Source organism: Tympanuchus pallidicinctus, unplaced genomic scaffold (genome assembly GCF_026119805.1).
Source record: "Tympanuchus pallidicinctus isolate F22 unplaced genomic scaffold, pur_lepc_1.0 scaffold26, whole genome shotgun sequence".
In the NCBI taxonomy this organism is placed as follows: Eukaryota; Metazoa; Chordata; class Aves; order Galliformes; family Phasianidae; genus Tympanuchus; species Tympanuchus pallidicinctus.
This window is the reverse complement of record NW_026294743.1, coordinates 4,180,948-4,201,608: the sequence shown is the minus strand read 5'-3', so window position 1 is coordinate 4,201,608 and position 20,661 is coordinate 4,180,948. Positions and strand designations below refer to the sequence as shown.

The 20,661-nt window shown below is 43.3% G+C and overlaps 1 protein-coding gene across 1 annotated transcript in view; it reads right to left on the bottom strand.

The window, feature by feature from the left end:
• Positions 1–1,733: 1,733 nt before the first annotated feature.
• RNF150 (ring finger protein 150) overlaps positions 1,734–20,661 on the bottom strand; it is a 118,202-nt gene continuing 99,274 nt past the window's right edge. The window contains exon 7 of the mRNA XM_052690071.1: positions 1,734–7,374. Coding sequence (XP_052546031.1) covers positions 7,256–7,374 — 119 coding nt within the window. The 3' untranslated portion in view covers positions 1,734–7,255. The remainder of the gene's footprint in view (positions 7,375–20,661) is intronic.

Genomic DNA, 20,661 nt, shown 5'->3' with positions numbered 1-20,661 from the left:
GCCGTTCTGCATGTGGCACAGCAGGGTCGTCACACCATAAGGCTGATTTAACACACGATGCCCAGCACTTAGAGTGACCGCAGCTCTCCCTTCGGGATGGAGGTGTTCAACCCCAGCAGCTGCTGCTCTCTGATCAAAAGCAGCTGGAGAACAACAAGAGCCAGGCAGAAGCAGGCAGCCAGGCTGCAGCTTGGGTCCCTCTTGGCTGCAGCTTCTGCTTTCTGCCGGTGCCAAAGTTAGCAGTGAGAAACAATGACTTTCACACATCAGAGAGCGCCAGCTTGGCTGTCTGTTAGAAAATACATAGGACACGGTCATCAGATTCATTTTATTAAAAAACTTGCAATAAAATTCCTTGAAATTCACAATCTTAACTTTGATAGTTGCAATATTTTACTAGTACATAATAACACAGTCTCACATATTTACATTATAATCTTCTATATAACAAAAATAGCCGTGTTGTACTACTGAATAACGCTTCCAAATATTACCCTTAATGTTTCAGTACTTCCCCCAGCTGAGTCACTGTCCATGCTCTATAGCATTTACAGTATATAACAAAGCAAGATGAAAAGGAAAGAAAAGCGCGTGCCTCATGATTGCAGGCAAATCCCTTTAGGATGGTGCTTCCGACTCCCACATTTTTTTCAAGAGAGCTAAAGTGCATCGGAAGGGAAGGTGTACACATCATAAAATGTCAGCAAAGAGTTAAGCTGTGTTTGCAATGCGATACAGAAAGTAAACCTAGAAAAAAGGCTCGCTTCACAAACTGCTACTGCCGTTTTGGCAGCACATTCACAGGTAGGAGGACCAAAAAAAAAAAGCTGATGGGAAGAAAAAGAGCTGCCCATGCAAACGCCACATTGTGATTTTGTCACAGCCTTTCACTAGCTGCTTCCCAACCCCAATTCCCACTCAAACAAAACCAGTGCAGCACCAGTACCTGCAGAACGACTTCGGCCAAAACCACGTCCCCATCCCTATGGCCCCGCAGATGCTGAGATGCAGTGTGTGAGCGTGATGCTCTCGCCCTGTGCCCCAGGTTTCTCAGGCTGTCAGCTGCAGGGAGAAGCAGGGCTGCAGCACACCCTGTCCTGTTGCCCGCTGCGGGACCGACCGCCTCTGAGAACTTCACTGATACAGAACGTTGTTTCCCAACTGGAAATTACTTTGGCAAGCTGTGCACTGATGCATATGGTATTCATTCATTTTTTCTCCACTCCCTTTTTAACACTGGCATTTGCTGGTGTGGCTCTGCAGCATGCGAGAGGAGATGTTGCTGGAAAAAACATTGGAGCCATCACTTGAAACCAGAATACTTCTGCTCTGTTCATGAGCTGCGTCCAAATAGGACACCGCAATTTGTTTTGGTTTGCTTATAAACTACTCCAAATAAAAGTAATTCTCTTCTGGAAATGGATGGAATGTATATCTTGACAAGTACAAAACCATTTGAAGTGTTCACTAAATACAAGGAACATCTTGCTATAGATAGAACAGACCCTCCCACCCGCTGTCCCCTCTTTACATTTCTAATTACAAAATGGTACAGTAATTTCAGCTTCCAAACGTGGAGCAAGAAGGAAGGATGGCGTTATGTGCACATACAAAATGTTTAGATTTGGGATAGCTGCAATAATTTGGAGCAACCAAGCGTCCTGATCTTGCTATTGTTTTTTAACACTACCCAGACTGAAGAATTGGGAAAGAAACTAAAAAGGAAAATGCTATTTCTTCTTTATATTCCTTTTTTTTTTTTTTTTTTTTGGCTTTTGCTCCAGAAAGCAATAGCTTCCACCGATGCACAATTAAAATAGTCAAGAGAGCCAAGATTAATTTCAGATGGAAAACCCATCCACTGGCTTTTCCCTCAACACATTTCATCCATCTTTCCCCCTCTGCTTCTCTCCTTGAAATACAGCTCGTGCTGAGAAAGCTTTTTTTTTTTTTTTTTTTTCCCATGGAAAAGAAGAGCCAGAACCAGGGAGGAGGAAGCGAGCTGAGCGGCTCTGAGCCGCGGTGATGCCGCACAGCAGAGGGCAGCCTTCGCCCTCGCTCGCCGCCTCCCAGCCCGCAGCTGCCATCTGCTACACGCGCAGCCCGAGCGCGGAGCCCATCTGGCGCTTCAGCCGCACGACTCTCCATTCGTCCAGGTAACAGCTTGTTAGAATTCAAGGAGTGCTTGTGTTGGATCAGTTGTCCCTATTAAATAGCCCGCTAGAACAACACCCCCCTTACGAGAAACTCGGGCAGCACAAATTGCCACAGAGAAGGCTGAACGGCGTTGGCTTTATCCCACCAATTCCCTTTCCTTGTGCTGGAGCGATCCATTGTGACAGATGGATTTCTCTACCATTTCAGTCCTGCAAAATGGACGCAGCAGAACAGCAAGCCATACCTGCCTTCTGTTCAGACAGCCACCTTGCCCCAGCCTGTATTTCTAGCAGACCAGAAACTTTCATCCAACAAGGCTCTATGAGAACTACAAATGGTTAAAAAGTCTCCATTCTTGCTAATGAAATAGAAGGTAATAAGCAACTACTGATTTTCATGGTTTGCACGGCATGTGGACTCATTCTCCTGGCTTATTTCAAACTATATGCTTAGTTTGAAATTAGCTTTTCTATGGACAAGAGACCAGGCAGGAATGAGGCTCTTGTAAACACAACCTGGGAGACTCCCAACTGCCTGGGCTGAAATGCATCTCCTGCTGCCAAGCACAACCTGTCTCATCATTTCAGTGCAGACCAATTGCCACAGTGAGGACTTGCAGGTTGTCTATAAAGGCTCACGCTCTGATTTTTGCCTGTTCATCCCTGAATCCCCTCTTAGGGCTGTAGTGTACATTCCAAGGAAAAAGTTTGCAAGGCAAAAGACTGGAAAATCTATGCGACAACTGCACGCCAGGTTATACCAGAATGGGAACTAAAATATATTTTATGAAGAATCTGCAGCTGTATACTAATGACTAAAAGTCCATAGAGGTGTTAAGAGATCAGCAGATAGATATCTGCCAGGGCAACCCACTCAGGTGCAAGCATCTTCTGAGCTCGACATATTTCAAGTTAGATGAGCACCTCTTTTTATTCAGCAAGTAGGAGGAGAGGCTGGATTACCAGGTGCGACAACAAAGATTTTGGATCACAAAATGTGTATTCGTTGTGAAACACTGAATTCTGAGCTACCTCTGTCTTCAGTGCTTGGATTCGTTTTGTCCACAAAACAAGAACATATCACAAACTGGTTGTTCAATAGGAGACAAAGTATTGGCCTTCTTGCGACATCATCATCCGGATCTGGCCCAGATTTCATTAAAGTAAAGTAGCGAGATCCCAGGGACCTCTTATATATGATCTCAGGATTTTTATTTCAAATTGCTTCCACAAAGCCTTTTTCTTTATTGCCATGTTCTCTCACATATGGAAACACTCTAAAAATGGCAGCAGCTTGTTTTCACTACAGTTTCCATAGACATATCAATGTACTTTCATACGCATATGTGGAAAGTAATTCTGTAGAATGCTTAAAGAACAAACTGTAGCACTGCATCCGTCCCAATCCTGTATCCCAAGCTCTGAGGCAGTCAGGAAAACACACGACCCCCCAAACCCACAGCAAGGGTATCCACCAGAACAGCTGAGCTGAGGAAACGATTCAGAGCTGGTGCCCTGCATGCCTGCACACACATTAGGCTGGCTATGAGCACAGAACTCATGCAATTTTTTATGTCTCTTACCTATCAAACAGACCTGCAGCTTAGTGAAACTCATGAAAACCAAAGGGAATGCAGAGCACGGGCTCTGCTTGCCCAAGGTTTATTCTTCAACACAGCTGGAATGAAGACAAGCTGGCAAATGCTCTCCCACACAGTATTCGCTATAGGGAAATAACAGGAAAGAGCTTCAGGTGAACAGGAGCAGGAAAAGCAACAGGAACACTTCTCAGAGAGCTGTGCTGTCCTCCAGCCGCCAGCCCTGTGCAGGAGGTAAGCCCTGCCCTGTCCGTGCTGTCCTGGCAGCAGGCAGTGGCTGTAGCAGTAAAGCCACGCTGTGCAGGTGAGCAGAACTACATTCTTGAGCACTCTTTGTCAGAGGGCACCTGAGGATTTTGTTTCTCCATCGCTGCAGGCCAAAGGCTGCTCTCTGTTCTGAACAGGTAGTGCTGTGCCCCCGGCAGCTGAATCCCACCTGCTTAATGCAGGGCTGGCAGGCAGCAGTACTGAGGAATTGCCAAACGCTCTCAGGAAGGGAATAATTTTGCCCAAATGTGCCAACGAGGAGGTTTAATTTTACCCTGTGAAGAATCACAGTGGAGAGATTCACCCAGGCAAAACTGTGCACGGGCATGCAGATCTGCAGAATTAAGGCTTTCGTCTGTTACAAACAAACCTCTGAGGTCTCAATATTTCTGAAGCACCTCAAATTCCCAAGGCATCCACAGGTCATATGTACAAAAAACACTGGCAGCCAGGTCCTACTTTAGGAAAACATTTCCATTTGACACAGGGGTTTAAATACGTTCATAGAGGACCTGTTCAAAATAAAGTCATTTCCGTACAAGCCCAAAATTAACCATAAGTGCTTTTCTGAACAAGGATGGATTAGAACATCTACGTAAATGCTTTCCTAAGTTCTGCCTTCAGTGAGGTGTGACCTGCCTCTGCACTTGTGACCACTTCACAGCACTCAGAGCTATGCAACACCGCAAGAGAGAGATGGAGAAAAATCTTTCCTGAGCAGAACTGCAGGTAGAATTTGGAAAACAAAAGCCAAAATGCTCCCAGCCCAGATGAGCTACGACCACTCTTTTGTAAGACCAGAATATGGTGAGACATAAAAACACCGTACCCAGCCAAGCACTCTGCCCCTGATGGTGGCCAGCCCTAAATGCCAAGGGACTGGATCTAGGATGGGGTACTCAGGAGAAGTATTACTGCTCCTAGTGCTAAGGGCAGGGGCTCAGTTACGATGTGCTGCTGCATTCAGCATAGCTCCCTTAATGATTTTGCCAGGCAAATGACCCCCTTCACCATTAACTGGAGGCTTCATGTCCTGCCTTGCCTTTTTTACAGCCTCTGGTGCAAACACAGACCTCATTTGCTGTGCTGTACTGCGGGGTACTCCATTATAGCAACAGATAATCAGTCAGTTTGTCCATTAGCTTAATTCCTCTGGCAAAAAAGACTTTGTGGCAGGTACTCCAGCAATTCAGTCAAAGGCTTTGTCTGTGTGCTGGGCTGCAGCAGGCAGCTGTGAAAGGACCACTGACAACTCAGACATCGTGTTATGATGCTCTGTGACATGAAGCACCCAGGATCCAGTACTACAGAAGATAATATACCAGCATCTGTACTTCCCACTGGGAGCCCTGTCTGTGTATAACCAGCTTCTGCCTTCCCCCTACAGTCATCGGTGACGTTTCACTATTATGTAAAGGGCCAATAGGAGGTGTAAGCACCACCTGTATCTCATTTCAGCACTATATTCAGAGCTTAAGTGGGGCTGATGTGGTACTTGGTGTAAACTCTATTGTGAAGGGGTGAATTTAAGCATAATTCCCCCTGACAGTGGCAGCATTACGCATAGTGGCAGGGAACAGGGTCACAAATATTGGCAAGAGTGACTCAGCTGCACGCTCCCTAACAATCTCTAACGTCCTTTTCGAATGAAACAGATTCCAAACTGCTTGCATTTCATTAATTAAGGAGAGATGTTCATTTGAATGGCTTATAAAAACATCAGGGCACGTATCTGGATCATGGTTTTCAAGCCTCAAACATACCCTACAACTTACGGGCTAAAAACATTAAAAAAAAAAAAAAAAAGCCCTAAAACAAACTGAATTCTAATTGAACCCAAAGAACGGAGTATAAATCTTCCTTCTTCCCACAATAAAAAAGCAAGCTGTCCAGAACTTTCGGCACAGTTCTAAACACATTTGTTGCTGAATAAAATCTGACAAGCTGAATTTTGGGTGGGAGCTGTTTTCCTCAGCTGAGCAAATCTAAAAGGAAGTTTAAATATAGCAAGAAACCCAAATGGTTGTGTTTAGAGATGCTGCAGTGATACAAGTGAAAACGTTTGACCTCTCCATGAAATTCCAATGTAAGATGAATCGTTGATTCTGCTGACTTACTCAGGAGGCAGTAATGTGATTCAAATCATCTGACTGTCAACAGAAACCCTTTACTCTTGTAAAACAGGAAGCTAAGAATGCTTTTTCACAGTTGAATATTTTGACTGAAAAATGAAATTTTACATTGAACAAGTAATCATAAGCTTTTCTCTGCAAGAGCAGTTAAGGATGGATTAAATCACAAATGATTCTTATTTGGATGTTTTGATTTGGGTTACTTCTGTTAATTTTCAGATTCCTTCCTCTCTACCCAGAATGGTTTGGTATACATGTATATAAGCAAGGAAAAGTACATACTAACATGTAGTACATACTAACATACTGTACTAACAGCATACAATGCAGCAAAGGACTACAAGACACTTTTTTCTCTCCCTCAACTCTGTATCATACTTGTCTCAAAGACATCTGTACGAAGAAGACAGAATAATGCTGTTTTGAACCAAATCTCAGCAGTCTTTGTTAATACAGAGCGCTCCTACAAATAAAGACCTTCAGATTACACCATCTCCCAGGCTCCACGTAATGCAAGCAGGTTTCACATTTACACAGGATGCTGGTGCACCATGCCTCTGAAGCCACGTGTACTTCATGAAGTAATAACAGGCAATGATAGATCCTGGAGTGGGATCATTAAGTAACCATTGAACGGGGAATTCAGGTTTTTGGACTGAACTCTTGAAAAAGCTGGGGGTCAGTCAACAAAAAGAATGTCTATTCATAACAAACTATAAACAAACAAACAAACATAACAAACATACCTCTTAAAAAAAAAAAACAACAAAAACTCAATTGAACAAGTGTAGAAAACACTCAAGCTGTCATTTCAGTTGCGTATTTATGAGCCACTCAAGAGTTACATGGCTGCTCTCAAGCACGTGGGCAAACTGGAAGCATTCATCTCCCATGTGAACATTACGAATGTACGTAGACGATGGAACTGCATCCAGGCAGACACAACTGTTGCTATTGCTTTTCGTGACCATCTCAGAATGGAGTGTGCAGGAGTGACAGTGCTCCGGAGGCAAGTGCGTGACTGGTCCAAATCCTAGAAGGTCCACTCGGTCCCTCCCTGTGGCCCTCCCCTGTAGTTTAGTCTCAGAGATCTGTTTGTTTTTCAAGACTTCACCTCTTCGCAATCTTGGTCAGTGGAAAGCTCCACATCGGACAGTCCAACCTCCATTGCCATAATCAATGAAATATCTGAATCGCTGCTGACTGCTGGCTCCTGTTCATCTGTGAGAGTAGAAAAGACAGAAAAAGGGCATTATGCTCATATCTTTCAGTCAACATAGTACTATATTTCAAATCTGCAGATAGGTCCGAAGAAACCCAGGCTTCTCAGGCACTGAAGCTGTGCTCAGTTTCCAAACTTTGCTCTTACAGAATCACAGAATGGCCATGGTTGGAAGGGACCTCAAGGATCATGAATCTCCAACCCCCAGCCACACGCAGGGCCACCAATCTCCACATTTAATGCTAGACCAGGCTGCCCAGGACCCCATCCAACCTGGCCTTGAACACCTCCAGGGACGGGGCATCCACAACCTCTCTGGGCAGCCTGGTCCAGCACCTCACCATTTTCTCTGTAAAGAATTTCTTCCTAACATACAAACATTCAGTACATATCTAAAACATCGCCAAAGTAACACAGACTTGACCCCATCAATAGAGAGAAACATGATGACAAGGAGACTGGATGAGTAGCACTTTCTACTCTTCCTCATCCTGTTTAGGCCCATCATTTCCATGACCTTCCTTCCCACACACCTGAGTACTTCCTTCCCCTGCCCCTTCCTTGATGTGGCAGCATCCCACTCACTCCCCCAAATGAAGTGAAATAAGGACAAAATCACAGGCACATGATGGAATGGCTTGGTCACCAGGAAAACACTCCTAACTGGAAAAAAATCTGTTCAAGGCCTCATTGGGTGCTAGAATCTCTGCGACCTCTGCAAGGCTTTTAACAGGGTGCAAGGTGAATTTTTTGAAGGAGCAACACAGGTGTCATTAATTCTGCCATTAAACATGGGACCAAGCTACTTGCCTTCTCTGGTGCCTTTCCTCACCCTCTGCTTTGATTTGCAGATACCTTGCAGGTTCCTGATCCAGGCCAAAGAGATCTACTTTAATCCATGATCCCAGGTACAGTAAGAATCAGATTATTGACTTCACCAAACAGCAAGTCAAACTGCAAGTGTGGGAGGAATAACTTATTTTTCTTTTGATTCTGCAGTGCTTATTCTGCACGTATTTACTAGCAGCTAAAAAGCCAACAGATTTCGAAGAACTAAAAGCCGATTTTCTTTCAAGAACAACCAGGAGAAGCAAAGTACATTGAATCTCTGGGGAGATTTTCAAAGGCACAAAAATCACCCAGGTGGCAGAGTCTCTCAGAGAAAAATTTGATGGTTCCTATTTTCAAGTGGTTTAATTACAATAATGGTACTTACACTGTAACAATACTATGTATTTAAATGTGTGGCAGTTTTTCCTTTACACATTTTATTTTTCAGACAATAGAACAATAGAAGCAGAACTTGACTGATGCCCAAGTGTCTAAAATTTGAGTATGTAAGAAACAATATGAAAGATTAAGAAGCCAAGAAAACAGTAAGTCCTCACATTTAATTTTTCACTTGAAGCTAAAGGAACACAATTAGCCTCTTCTCAAGAGCTACACGATTTTTAAGTCAGTTTTAGAGAAAAAAACGTGTACTTACTTGTGCTGTTATTAGACCTCCTGTTCTAGAGAAAAAGCTTCAGCAAGGTCTGCATTATTCCAACTGAAAAATACAGCGTGTTCCTTTATAATTCCCCCCATGTTTCACCCTGGATTATTTTTATCCTTTCTTGATTGCAAGATAAACAATTAATACACACAGCCTCTCTATAACTGTGTATTTTTTCCTGGTAGTAAAATGTCTCACGGCACTGCTTCAGACTATATTTCTAATGGGGACAGAGTGGATGCTTATGAACTGAATGGCATAGCTTGTAGACTTCAGTGGGCTTCAATTACAAGTAACCGTGCAGTGAACTGACAGATCCAAGGGTGCAGAAGTGCACAACATACACCTCCATGACCTAAAGCACCATCTGTAGTGGTGACAGCTCCCTGAGCCAGAACGATGTGCTTCCAGATCACTGGATTATTCATCAGTCCCTTATAACTAATACAGTTCTCCAAAACAATGACAACGGTGGTTTAAATGTAGACCTGAGAGCAAGTTTACATTTGCCTGAAAGAGTTCCCAAGGGCTTAGCCTTGTTGAATAGATGCTTGGAGCATCCTTGAGAGAAAGGTGACTTTCATCTGAATTAGCTGTGCGAGGAAGAACTGGCTGAATGGAGTGACTGAGCCACAGGCAAGTTGAAGGGGTGGTTTGAGTGGCCAAAATCAAGTGTCAGAGAGTCAAATGAGAATCATTTATGGTGCTGAAATGCTATTTCAAGATTTGCTATTTCTTTCAGAGCTGCATAGAAGAAAAAGATCAAGTGCCTTCAAAACAGACAGAACAGAACCAGATCTACAGCTCACCTACCAACAGTCTCACCCACAAAGGTACAGAAGCACATGCTTTTCAAAATGGCAAACATCAATTTTACATTTATATAAACTTTATGTACTTAGAGGAATTCTTGTATCTCGGTCTTTACGTACTGTGTTCTCCACAGTTATTTTTTCTTTGGGAATAAAATGCAGGTCAATAGGAGCAATGAACAAAGGATCCTAAACATGCCCATGTGCCAGCATTGCTTCTCCAGTGCTACAAAAGTGCTCAGGATCACAGATGCTCCATTTCCCTTGTTTGCTATCAGTGCAGTTGTTCAAAACGCAAAAGTTGCAGCCTGCTGCTTCAGCAGAATGGGGAGAAAAGCTCAGGCATCACCACTCCTTACTCCTTCCCATTCTGCGAAGTCAGCACTGACATTCTTTGGAAGATGCAGACAACACAAGGATACTAATTCATCCCGCAGCTTTATGTGCTTCATTCTGTAAACTGGAGTCCTACTGCTGACTGCAACATGCACACGACGCTATTTCAGGGAGACTGCAGAAGTTACACCAGCTGCTGCTATATTTGGGTGCAGATCTGGCTCTAAGTCTTCAAACTGCCCTGCTGTGACTCTCCCTCATAACACAGGCTTCTCAGACTGGCATGAAGTTCCTTTTGGCCAGCTACACAACAACATGAGCTAGCACAGTCAGGGAGCTTCGTTAAAGGTAAGCAAACCTCAGCCAGACTGCAAGTGCCAGGAGCTTTGCCTGCATACTGCATTCCCAGTTTATAGATCCTGTTTACGATCACAAAGGTTATACAGACACAGCCTCTACAGAACACGCCTGGCTCGCTGTTAAAAACTTTTACAGCATTTTTGTAAGTTTTCTACAGTGTGGTTTATGTTTGAGGTGAGGATCTCGGCTTTCCCTTAAATACAATTTGAGAAGAGAAAGGAAATAGTTGAGCTTTTTTACAGCTCTAAATTTTAAACGGATCTCATTTTGGAATATACGACTTTTGGACGTTTGAGATCGACAGTCCTGCCTAACAACAAGCACTATAATACTTCCACTGTGTTTTACAGCATTTCATGCCACAGGCAGAAAGCCTTTTGCTTAATGAAGCAAAAAGCACATCCCAATCTGCTTTTCAGCCGGAGCGCGAGCGCCCACAGCCAGCAACTGTAGACCTCACTGCCACATTCCTCTCATGTCAGCGAAACGCAATACACCACAGCACGCCGCCTCTTGCCAGACAGACTTTTTCCACTCACTTACATTCCCTGACACACATCCATTTGAGAGAGGCCCAATAAAACAAACTCTTTCTCTAGTCAGTGTTACTTGAAACTTAGCTATGCTAAAGAGGGAGGAATATTACCATGTGAGATGAACTGTCAGACATAAAAGTAGTAAAGCCTTTACTTTTCACAAAGTTCATAAAATTATATTTGTTTATAATTGCAACCAAACAAGGATGAAAATAACTAATTACTCTGGTGCTTTCAGACAGTAAGACTGCACACTAATGGTTGTCTACTGCCACTGCTACTCCTAATACTGTGTGTACTTGTACCTGTTCTAGACTAATAAATATTCCAAAGGAAAAAGGACAGACTGTAGGTATCTAAGAATTTCATACTGTTGCAAAAGCCCTGGGAAGGACTTAGGCATTCAACAGTGAGTGAAAAAGTGCATTTACAAAATGCACAGGTAAACAAGTACGCATGGGCAATGGAGATCTGAGACACAGCTGAATGACCAAGCAAGGAAGAGGAGCAAACCAATGTACCTGTGATGAGTTCTGTACTCAGGGAGGCCTTACTTCTGCCCCACACTGTGCTCCCTCCAAGGAGGCTGCATCTGGCACTCTACAGTGATGTCTCTAGGACACGGGCTGTGCAGCAGAGCTCTTCTAAAATTGCTTTTGCTTATCCCAGATGCCATGATTCCCCCTAAGCTCACAGGGCTGGAAACACTGCAGAACCTTTTGACTAGGCTAAGAGGCCCACAGTCAATCTGCGCCCAACAAATCAACAGAAAAAGAACAAAATGGAAAAATGTTATACTGCTGAAGTTCCTGAGCACTGAATGCAGACAACGGACTTCTTTCCTCTTCTAGACCTTCAGGTAGCTACCTCCTTAGGGGAATAAACAGAAGTATTGATTAACAGATGTCAAATGAGACCTGTCACCAAATATGTAATTAGGGCTTTAAAAGAACTGTAACTAAAGGCAGCAATCTCCTGTTCTTGTGGATTAAAAACATGGGCTGCAGCAATAAGCCATTCAGCTGGGAGTCAGCCTCCCTTCCCTCATCTATTATCAGTGTTCTGTGAACTAAATCAGCATACTAAGGAACTTAGCTTTGTCCAGAATGCAATTAAACCATCGCATAGAGCTGTGCAGCTGCCAATGTTTTTTTATCATCTTACAGCAGGAATCAGAGAGTAAGAAAAGACTGCTGCTGTGCTACTGACTTGGGTGTAACCTGCCTGCCTAGCTTTAAAGCTGAACGTTTAACACAAGCCTTCCTTCCCTTCTGGCCCGGATCTTTCATTCTTGATAGTAGATGCCCAGTTTTGAAGAGAAATGAATAATTACTGATTTTTTCATCTAACGAAATGCTTTGCAGAAGATGCCATTTATTATCCAACCTTAGCTGAGAGAAACAGTACATGGGACAATGGTACTCTATCTAAAACCTGGTTCTGACAATACATACACAGCAAAAATGAACTTTATTTCAGTATTCATTTCACATTTTTCACTACTGTGAAATATACCCAGTTTCGGAACTTTTATCTTCTGAAGGTAGAACTGAGCCAAAACACAAACTCTTGGGTGATGGTTATGCCTTCAGGTACAAAGATATATCTAAAATTTATGTTGAAACATAAACCTTATTCTAGCCCAGTGCACACTTCTATTTAACAAACACTGCCCCCAGTCAGATGTGACTAGAAACATTTTGTTCTGGAAGAAAATAGAAGCACGAACACCAGTTGGAGCAATGAGGACTTGAAAAAAATATATATCCAGGGACAATAGAGGCACTGAAATGGGACCTTCACCGAAACAGATTCTGGTCAGTACAAAGCCACAGAGACTTGCCAAGGCAAGCAGCACTATTCCAATTTTGCTTCCAGTATTACAACCCGAATGCACTATCCGTCACATTTGATGTATGACAAGGAGAGAGAAGACATTTCTAGAGCTCTCCACTTTTCTTTGCCCAAGAATGCACGTTGTTATTACAGAGCTTATTGCTCCCCCTCAGAGTAACCCTGCCACAGAATCACATTGCTGCTTATGGTCTTCCAAAAAAGGAGCACAGTCCTACGGACTCGGTACATCAAATGGCAACTACTCCACAACCAATCATATTTTTTTAATTGCTAAGATTCTTAAACACTGATTCTTTAATTTATTCTCAGATTAATCATCCAATACTTTTTATTGGAACATTTCGTAAAATACGTGCAAAATTCCTTCCACGTCATCTTGATAAATCATCATACTTTGGAACAGGCCATAACTGCACTAACAACACAACTGACTAAAAAAATGCCTATACAATCTCTAATGCAAAAAAAGCAATGGGAACCTGTTTGAGCAGAGAGGACTATAAAAAAATGTGTTGCTAATGAACTCCTCTACACAGAGGCTAATAAAAGGGATGAAGAAGTCTGGCTGGCTGCAGCTGAGAGCAAAGCACTGGGGAGGTATTTTTATTGATATTCCCCGGCATCACAGTCAGACTTATCTGCACAGCGAGGGGAAAAAGTACTCGAGCACAGTAGGTCCTCTTGGAAGGAAAGGCAAGAGTCTTCTCCACAGATTACCAGCCAGCGCTCTGAGAATGTACTAATGGCAGCACTACCTCATTCAGAGGATAAAGCAGCAGCATATGGAAAACATTGCAAAGAATACCCAAACATCAACACACTAGAAAGAACCAAACACTGGGACTTGGCAAGATTCATTTAAGAAATAACTCCAAAAATCTTTTTGACTGGATCAACCTCAAAGTGGCTGAGAGACATCCTAGGTGGCTCTGAACTTGATACAGAACACCAGAGTTCTGTGCAAAGAGCAGAGTTTTGCAAAGCCGACTCGTGTTAGCTTCTTATTCAGAGAAAAGGTAATAATCTTTTTCCCTCAATTTTTCTTTAGAAGATGTATCTTGGGAGAACACACAGCATCTTTTTATGAGGGATGACCAAAGATGTAGCTCCCCATCTTCAAATATTCTGTAACACAAAGGGTAACATCATTCTGGAGACAAGCTACTGAGATGGAAAGACACAACAGGTCAAGGCATTTGCTAACTCTGCGTGCCCAGGTAAAACATCCTAAACCTTAGTTTTCAGCTGTAGCATTAGCCTGCACACTGTATGCTCTAGGCATATCTTCTGCTGCCTTCAGGTACAGCAGTAAGTACTTAAAACTTTTGCAAATGATATCCCAGTATTCCAAAACAATAATATAACAAAAAATTTTAGGGAAAAAAAAAAAAGAAAGGACATATTATCAGCAATATTAGTAACGCAATCAAATTTCCAAAAGCCTAGATTTAGAACATATTGTACTTGAGCGATAAACTTTGATGCCAGTTATCTGAAAAGACATCTTGTCAAAGTTTCAGCAAGATCAAGAAACTCATTTTCATAAACAGTAGGGAAAGTGGAAAATACCACCATAAAACACATGGAACAGATAAGTAAGCGCATCTGCAGAAAGCTGAAAAAGGGAAAGAACATATACCAGATGTTATTGCATTGAGACCTGGAGACTTGATTCACTGGAAAAGCAAACTGATTTTTGTTCATTTTACACACACACACACAGAAGGACATACTCTATGGGATTTTGTCCATCAGTTGGAAGATAAGTCCCTGAAATTCGCAGCATGTGATATAATCATTTTAGGAGTCGGATGTTTGTCTTCTGCCTGTAAGAGGCTGGCTGACATTCTGGGAACTTTTCATCAGCTGCCTTAGCAGGAGCCGCCAGCCCTTTTCCTGATACAATGAACATACTTCTGCCAAGTATGACACAAAAAAACCCCTACAATTTTTGCTTTTAATATGCTTTTCTCATTCTCCATACTCCTACGGGTCATGTTCCTGCCCTGGGACCAGCAAGGAAACTCCTTCTGTGGCTTAGTTACTGCATTATCATGTTCTCCCCTCCCTATGACTAGTCTCCTCTTGCTTCTTGGAAACTCAGTAAAAATACAAATCAGAAAAACTATCTGAACAGCTGACGCAGTCATTACACCAGGGTGTCTGCACAGACCACTGTTCCCTTATATCAGCTAGGCCCCACAAAAAACACTGTTTCCTTTATATCCAGACTCTTAACCTTTTGCAAGGCCCCTCAAAGCCCCCCTGCTGTCTGGAAGGAGACAGCAGCACCGGGAAGCCACTGCCCATGCAAAAATACAGCTGTGGCTGTGCCTCTGCTCAGGATTGCATGTTCTGGTGCCCACAGCAAGTTTCAGAAGTAAACGTGAATGCATTTCATACAATGTACAGACTGTTGAAGCTGATTATTATTTGGAAGACATGAAATTATTCATGCAGTTGTTTCACAATCAGAAAATGAGATCTCATTTTCATCTCTCAGAAAAGAGAAAAGCTTCAGAAGTACAGAAAAATGGAAATGCAACAACATGACAGTTTTGATTTTTAAGGACCTTTGGTAAAATTATTAATACTTAAAGATTTTTATTTCTGAAAGATTTTAGCTGCATTTGGTAACATCCTGCCATTTTCTACACTGCTCTAAAAGTTCAAAGAAATATTAAATTACATTTTCCACTTAACATCAAACAAAAAGTCTAATTCAAACCTTCACCAAATTAACTTACAAGACACCTCTTAGGCCCAGACTGAACCAAACTCACTAGCACTGGGCAGTCCAGAGTAACATTAGAACACACATGCAGGTGTCTTTCACTGTTATTATTACTCTGAAATTTCTGCACACAGACCTGCTTTCTGACTCAGCTCAAGCAGAGACTGGTGTAGCAGCAGCATGACAGAGCCAAGTGACGAGGTCCAGCTCCCTGCCTTAGCTTGCCCTCCTGTCATCTAGCCCTGTCATTCCTCTGGTTGGCCAGGAAGTTAATTTAGAGATACATGAAAACTTACTTTAAAAAAATGTTTGCGAGATTAGCAACTGAATAGGCTGGCTCAGTCATGGGGCTAATAATGCAGCCAACTTCAGGAGAGAACCACAGAATGGTTTGGGTTGGAAGGGATCTTAAAGATCATCCAGTGCTACCCTTCCAGCTATAGGCAGGGACATTGCCCTCCAGCCCAGGTTGCTCACAGCCCCATCCAGCCTGGCCACGAATGCTTCCAGGGAGGGGGCATCCACAGCCTCCCTGAGCAATCTGTTCCAGCGCCTCAAAGTATGAAATTTCCTCCTAATATCTAGTCTAAATCTACCCTCTTCCAATCTAATGCCATTTCCCCTTTTCCTGTTTCTACTCACCCTCATAAAAAGTCCCTCGCCTGCTTTCCTGTAGACCCCCTTCAACTACTGGAAGGCTGCTACAAGGCCCCCTGGAGCCTTTTTTTTTCCAGGCTGAAGGTTACCAGCTCTCTCAGTCTGTCCCTGTAGGGGAGGTGCTCCAGCCCTCTGATCACCTTTGTGGCTCTCCATCGGACCCACTCCAACAGTTCAGTGTCTTTCCTGTGTTGGGAGCCCGAGTGCAGTACTCCAGGTAGTGACTCACAAGATCAGAGTAGAGGGGCAGAATTACCTCCCTCGACCTGCTGGCCACGCTTCTCTTGTTGCAACACAGGATATACTTGGTCTTCTGGGCTATGAGTGCACACTGCTAGCTCATGTTGAATCTTTCATCCACCAGCAGTCCCAAATCCTTCTCTTTGGGGCTGCTCCCAAGCTATTCTCTGCCCATCTTGTACCTGTGCTTGGAATTGCTTCAACCCAGGTACAGGACTTTATACTTGGCCTTGCTGAACTTGAGGTTGGCATGGGCTTACCTCTCAAGCCTGTCCAGGTCCCTTTAGATGGCATTCCTTCCTTCTAGTGTGTCAACTGCATCACTCAGCTTGGTGTCATCTGCAAACTTACGGAGGGTACACTTGATCCCACTGTCCATGTTGCCTACAAAGATGTTAGATAACACCAGCCCCAACACCAATCCCTGAGGAACACAACTTATCACCGATTTCCACTCGAACACTGTGCTGTCGACCACCACTCTCTGAGTGCAACATCCAATTCCTTATCCAGCAAGCGGTCCATCCATAAAATCCTCTTTTCTCCAATTTGGAGAACAGGATGCCATGCAGGACAGCATCAAACACTTTGCACAAGTCCAGGTAGATAACATCTGATGCTCTTCCTCTGATGCACTGACACTGTAACTCCATCATAAAAGGCCACCAAGTTTGTCAGGCATAACTTACCTTTGGTGGAGCCACACTGGTTACCACCAACCACCTCATCTTTATTTTCCATATGCCTTCAGGAGGATCTGCTCCATGATCTTGCGAGGTACAGAAATGTGACTGACTAGCTTGTAGTTCCCTGGATCTTCCTTTTTTTTTTTTTTACCTGCTTGAAAATGGGGGTCATGCTTCCCCTTTTCCAAACACTTGGAACTTCACTAGACTGCCAAGACCTTTCAAAAATGATGAAGAAGCATGCAGAAGAAGAGGAAGGAAGGGAAGGCACTCCCTGCATTCAACATCTATCTCTGCTGCACCACGACATTAAATCTCTGAGCCACCAAGTGTGGCACAGAGGCTGCTTTTGTTTTCTTGGCAGCTGCTAAATGACCAGGGCTCCTTGGTGATGTTACAAAACAAACAGCATTAAGTGACAAAGTTAAAAATAATTATGCATGGTCACGGTAATGGTGCGTAAGGAATACTGCAAAGATTTTTCCAGTAGCCAAGGTGAGAAGTATGTAATGTCAGCATGTGTTACATGCTTTATGGCCTAGTGGCAGCCTGTCATAACAAAGAGACTTTTACATACAAGAAGTATAATCACACAGCCGAAGTGGGTGTATCGCTTTCCACGGGCTATCCTGGTGACTGCTATTGTGACTGACCTTTTTATTTGTATTTTAAAAATCCCTGTCAGCAGTGTGCTTTGCTTCCTGCAAGCGTGAAAGAAGAAGGAAATTACAGGCTGACTCAGACGCACAATGCACTGGATTCAATGAACAAGCATCTAATGGTAAGAGAAACTTCAGTTCTGCTCTGTTCTTAGGGAACAGAAGGAAGAAACATCTTTTCACAGAGTGATCTAGAGACATAGTCGCCAAATTCCTCACTGCAGTCACACCGTAGATGTACCCTAGTAACCTCGAGCATGACACAGTGTTAAAGCAGAAGGCCAGTGGTTTGCAAAACTTTTTCTTGGTGTATTGTGGCTTCTCCTTGGGAACCCCCTTAGCAGAAGTAGCTGCACAAAACTGTCTTCCTTGTTGGTCCTTCTTGACCTCAGCTGTGCCTGTGGCTGGGGCTGACTGTGGCTCATAATGGCCTGCTGGACCAAGGCCTGGGGGACACTGCACTGTGATCTGTGCCAAATGGCCCTGACATGGCAGGATCCTGCACAGGCACCTGGAGCCATGGCCAGCCTAGGAAAGCCACCTCTGACACTCAGGGGAACAGGAAAAGTATGTCTAAATGCCTGGAAGAGGCACTCATCAAAGGAGCCACAAGGCAGGGACAACACAGGATCAGCAGAGCCTGGCTAGATCAGTTTATTGCAGCGTTTATTCAAGGCTGTCACAAGCTTCTCACTCCTACTTCAGTTCACGTAAAAGGTGGCAACTAGCCAGTGAAAATCTGCATGGGGGCAATTAATCCCGAGAACTTGGTGTGAAACGTAGGCTGCTGTGACAAACAAAAAAAACCCCATTTTTGCTTAATCACTATGAACTGCTTCCTCAACTACAAGCAGTCACACAACTGTAAGAGAAAACAACAGCTTGCTTTAAAGCAAACTCCTGCTAATTCCTGAATGAGGGGGTTGGATGAGCTCACACCAGCCTGGCTGTTTGCTCGTCATGGCAGCATGTGCACGATCTCAATTCTGCCTCTTTAAACAGCATGAACCACAAAAGCTCTGAAAAAATCCTGGGTCACTAGCAACCCATCACACTGACGAATCACAGACTGAACTTTCAAGAGCAGTTACAACAAACAAATCTGTGCAAAGGAATCACAAAAATGGCTGTGCATATATTAGAGGATTTAATGAGAAAACAAGCACAAGTAGACGGCTGATAAGCACAACAGTGGTGGAATTACTCAAGTAAAGCACATGCACATCTTCTTTCCTCCTATCTCCCATATGGTCCCACCTTCCTTTCCAACAGTGGGCTCCACCTGGGATCCCTGAACATTTCCAGAGGGTCAATTCTTCAGCCCAGTGCTTGAATTTTGTGTGCTTGTCACTAGACATTTCTATCCCACCTTGTACACTGGTGATGATGATCCTTTGCTGAAATTTCATTCCCTTAACACAGGGATGCATTCTCATTAACTATAGAAAAAATGCACACAGTAATGTAATCAAAAGAGAAAATAAAAAACACACTCACAGAGGTTACATCATTCTTGCAGCCCTCACAAACAAAACAACTTTTAAAAGATGAACCTTCAGCAGAAAACAGCTTTCCTTTCTTCATGATGCAAGAGAATAACATGTTTGAGAACAGGTCTGGCTCCGCTGTAGCAACAGCTCCAGTGCCTAAAGCGTGGCACAGCTGTGGGACCGCTATTCCTGCCAAGTCTGGGCAGATCAGGATGGCATTCAGTGGTCATCCACAGAAGGCTCAGCAGCCTCTGTGCTACCCAAGGGCTGCCCACAAACAGCAGGCAGGCACAGAGGCTGTAACAATGTATGTCACAGTTCCCCTGCTGCTGCCTTATCCTCTGACGCCTTGCAACAAACCAGCATGCCGCCTTCCACCAGCCCCACGTTCACTTGCAGGGTTTGACTCTATTCTCCCAACATATGCTCACGCCCCAGTAGAGCTGTTAGATAAATGCCCCCAAAACACTCAGAGATATCCAGCCAAAGCATGCTGCTTAGGCTAAAGATCACTTCTCACGAGTCTATAAAAAAAAGAGAATACATCACAGAAACAGCACAAATAGCCAATGAAAAGAAGTTTCTGAGCTTCACAGGACGGCCCAATCTGATTTGAATCGGACAGCTTAATTACATATTTCTTTATAGGCCATTGTTTATCTACTTACTGTAGTTCATAACACAAATATTGATTTAAGAGCAATTCAGCTGTGGAAGAAATCTCTTGGAAAAAAAAAAGCAGCACAGAATCATGGACAGAATCATGGAGCCTCAATTGTAGAGCATCTCATTGACTCTGTAAGCAGTCTACCATTTCACAGTCTCCTTCTCACAAGCTTTTTGCAGCCTTCATACACTTCTGAGGCCTCTAGGAGTACTTAAAAACTCTGCAAGAAAGCCTTCATTAATATTCAATATCACAAAACCTCTATATAAGGAAATTTACTCTGAGAACAGTCTAAATTTCATTTCTAGTGCACTATGTTCACATGCATTCTTGATAGGTACATAAGTCCTGTCCTCACTCATGCACACACAGAGAGCACAGCTCTGCCCTTCACTGAACAGTGAACACTGAAGATGACTCACTACCTACTGCTGGAGCTACCACAAATGTCTCCTTTAAAGTAAGTAAAGCAAAAAAGAGTGAAGCATTTCAGATTTTTCATCTTTTATGGAGTCTCAGAGACAACATTGTTTTAAACAATAATAGCAACAAAAGGCAGTGCAGAATTCATGCTTCAAAACAACAATTTGTAATATGTATTTATTTCTTTTTTAAACACGTGGAGTATTTATTTTACTTAAAAAGGAAGCTTCAGGAGATGTGGTCTGGAGGGGACATCCTGGGTAGTAGAACATACTCTGCTATTGTAGGGGCTGCACAATATAATCCCTTTCAGATTTGCTAGAAGTTAGTATCA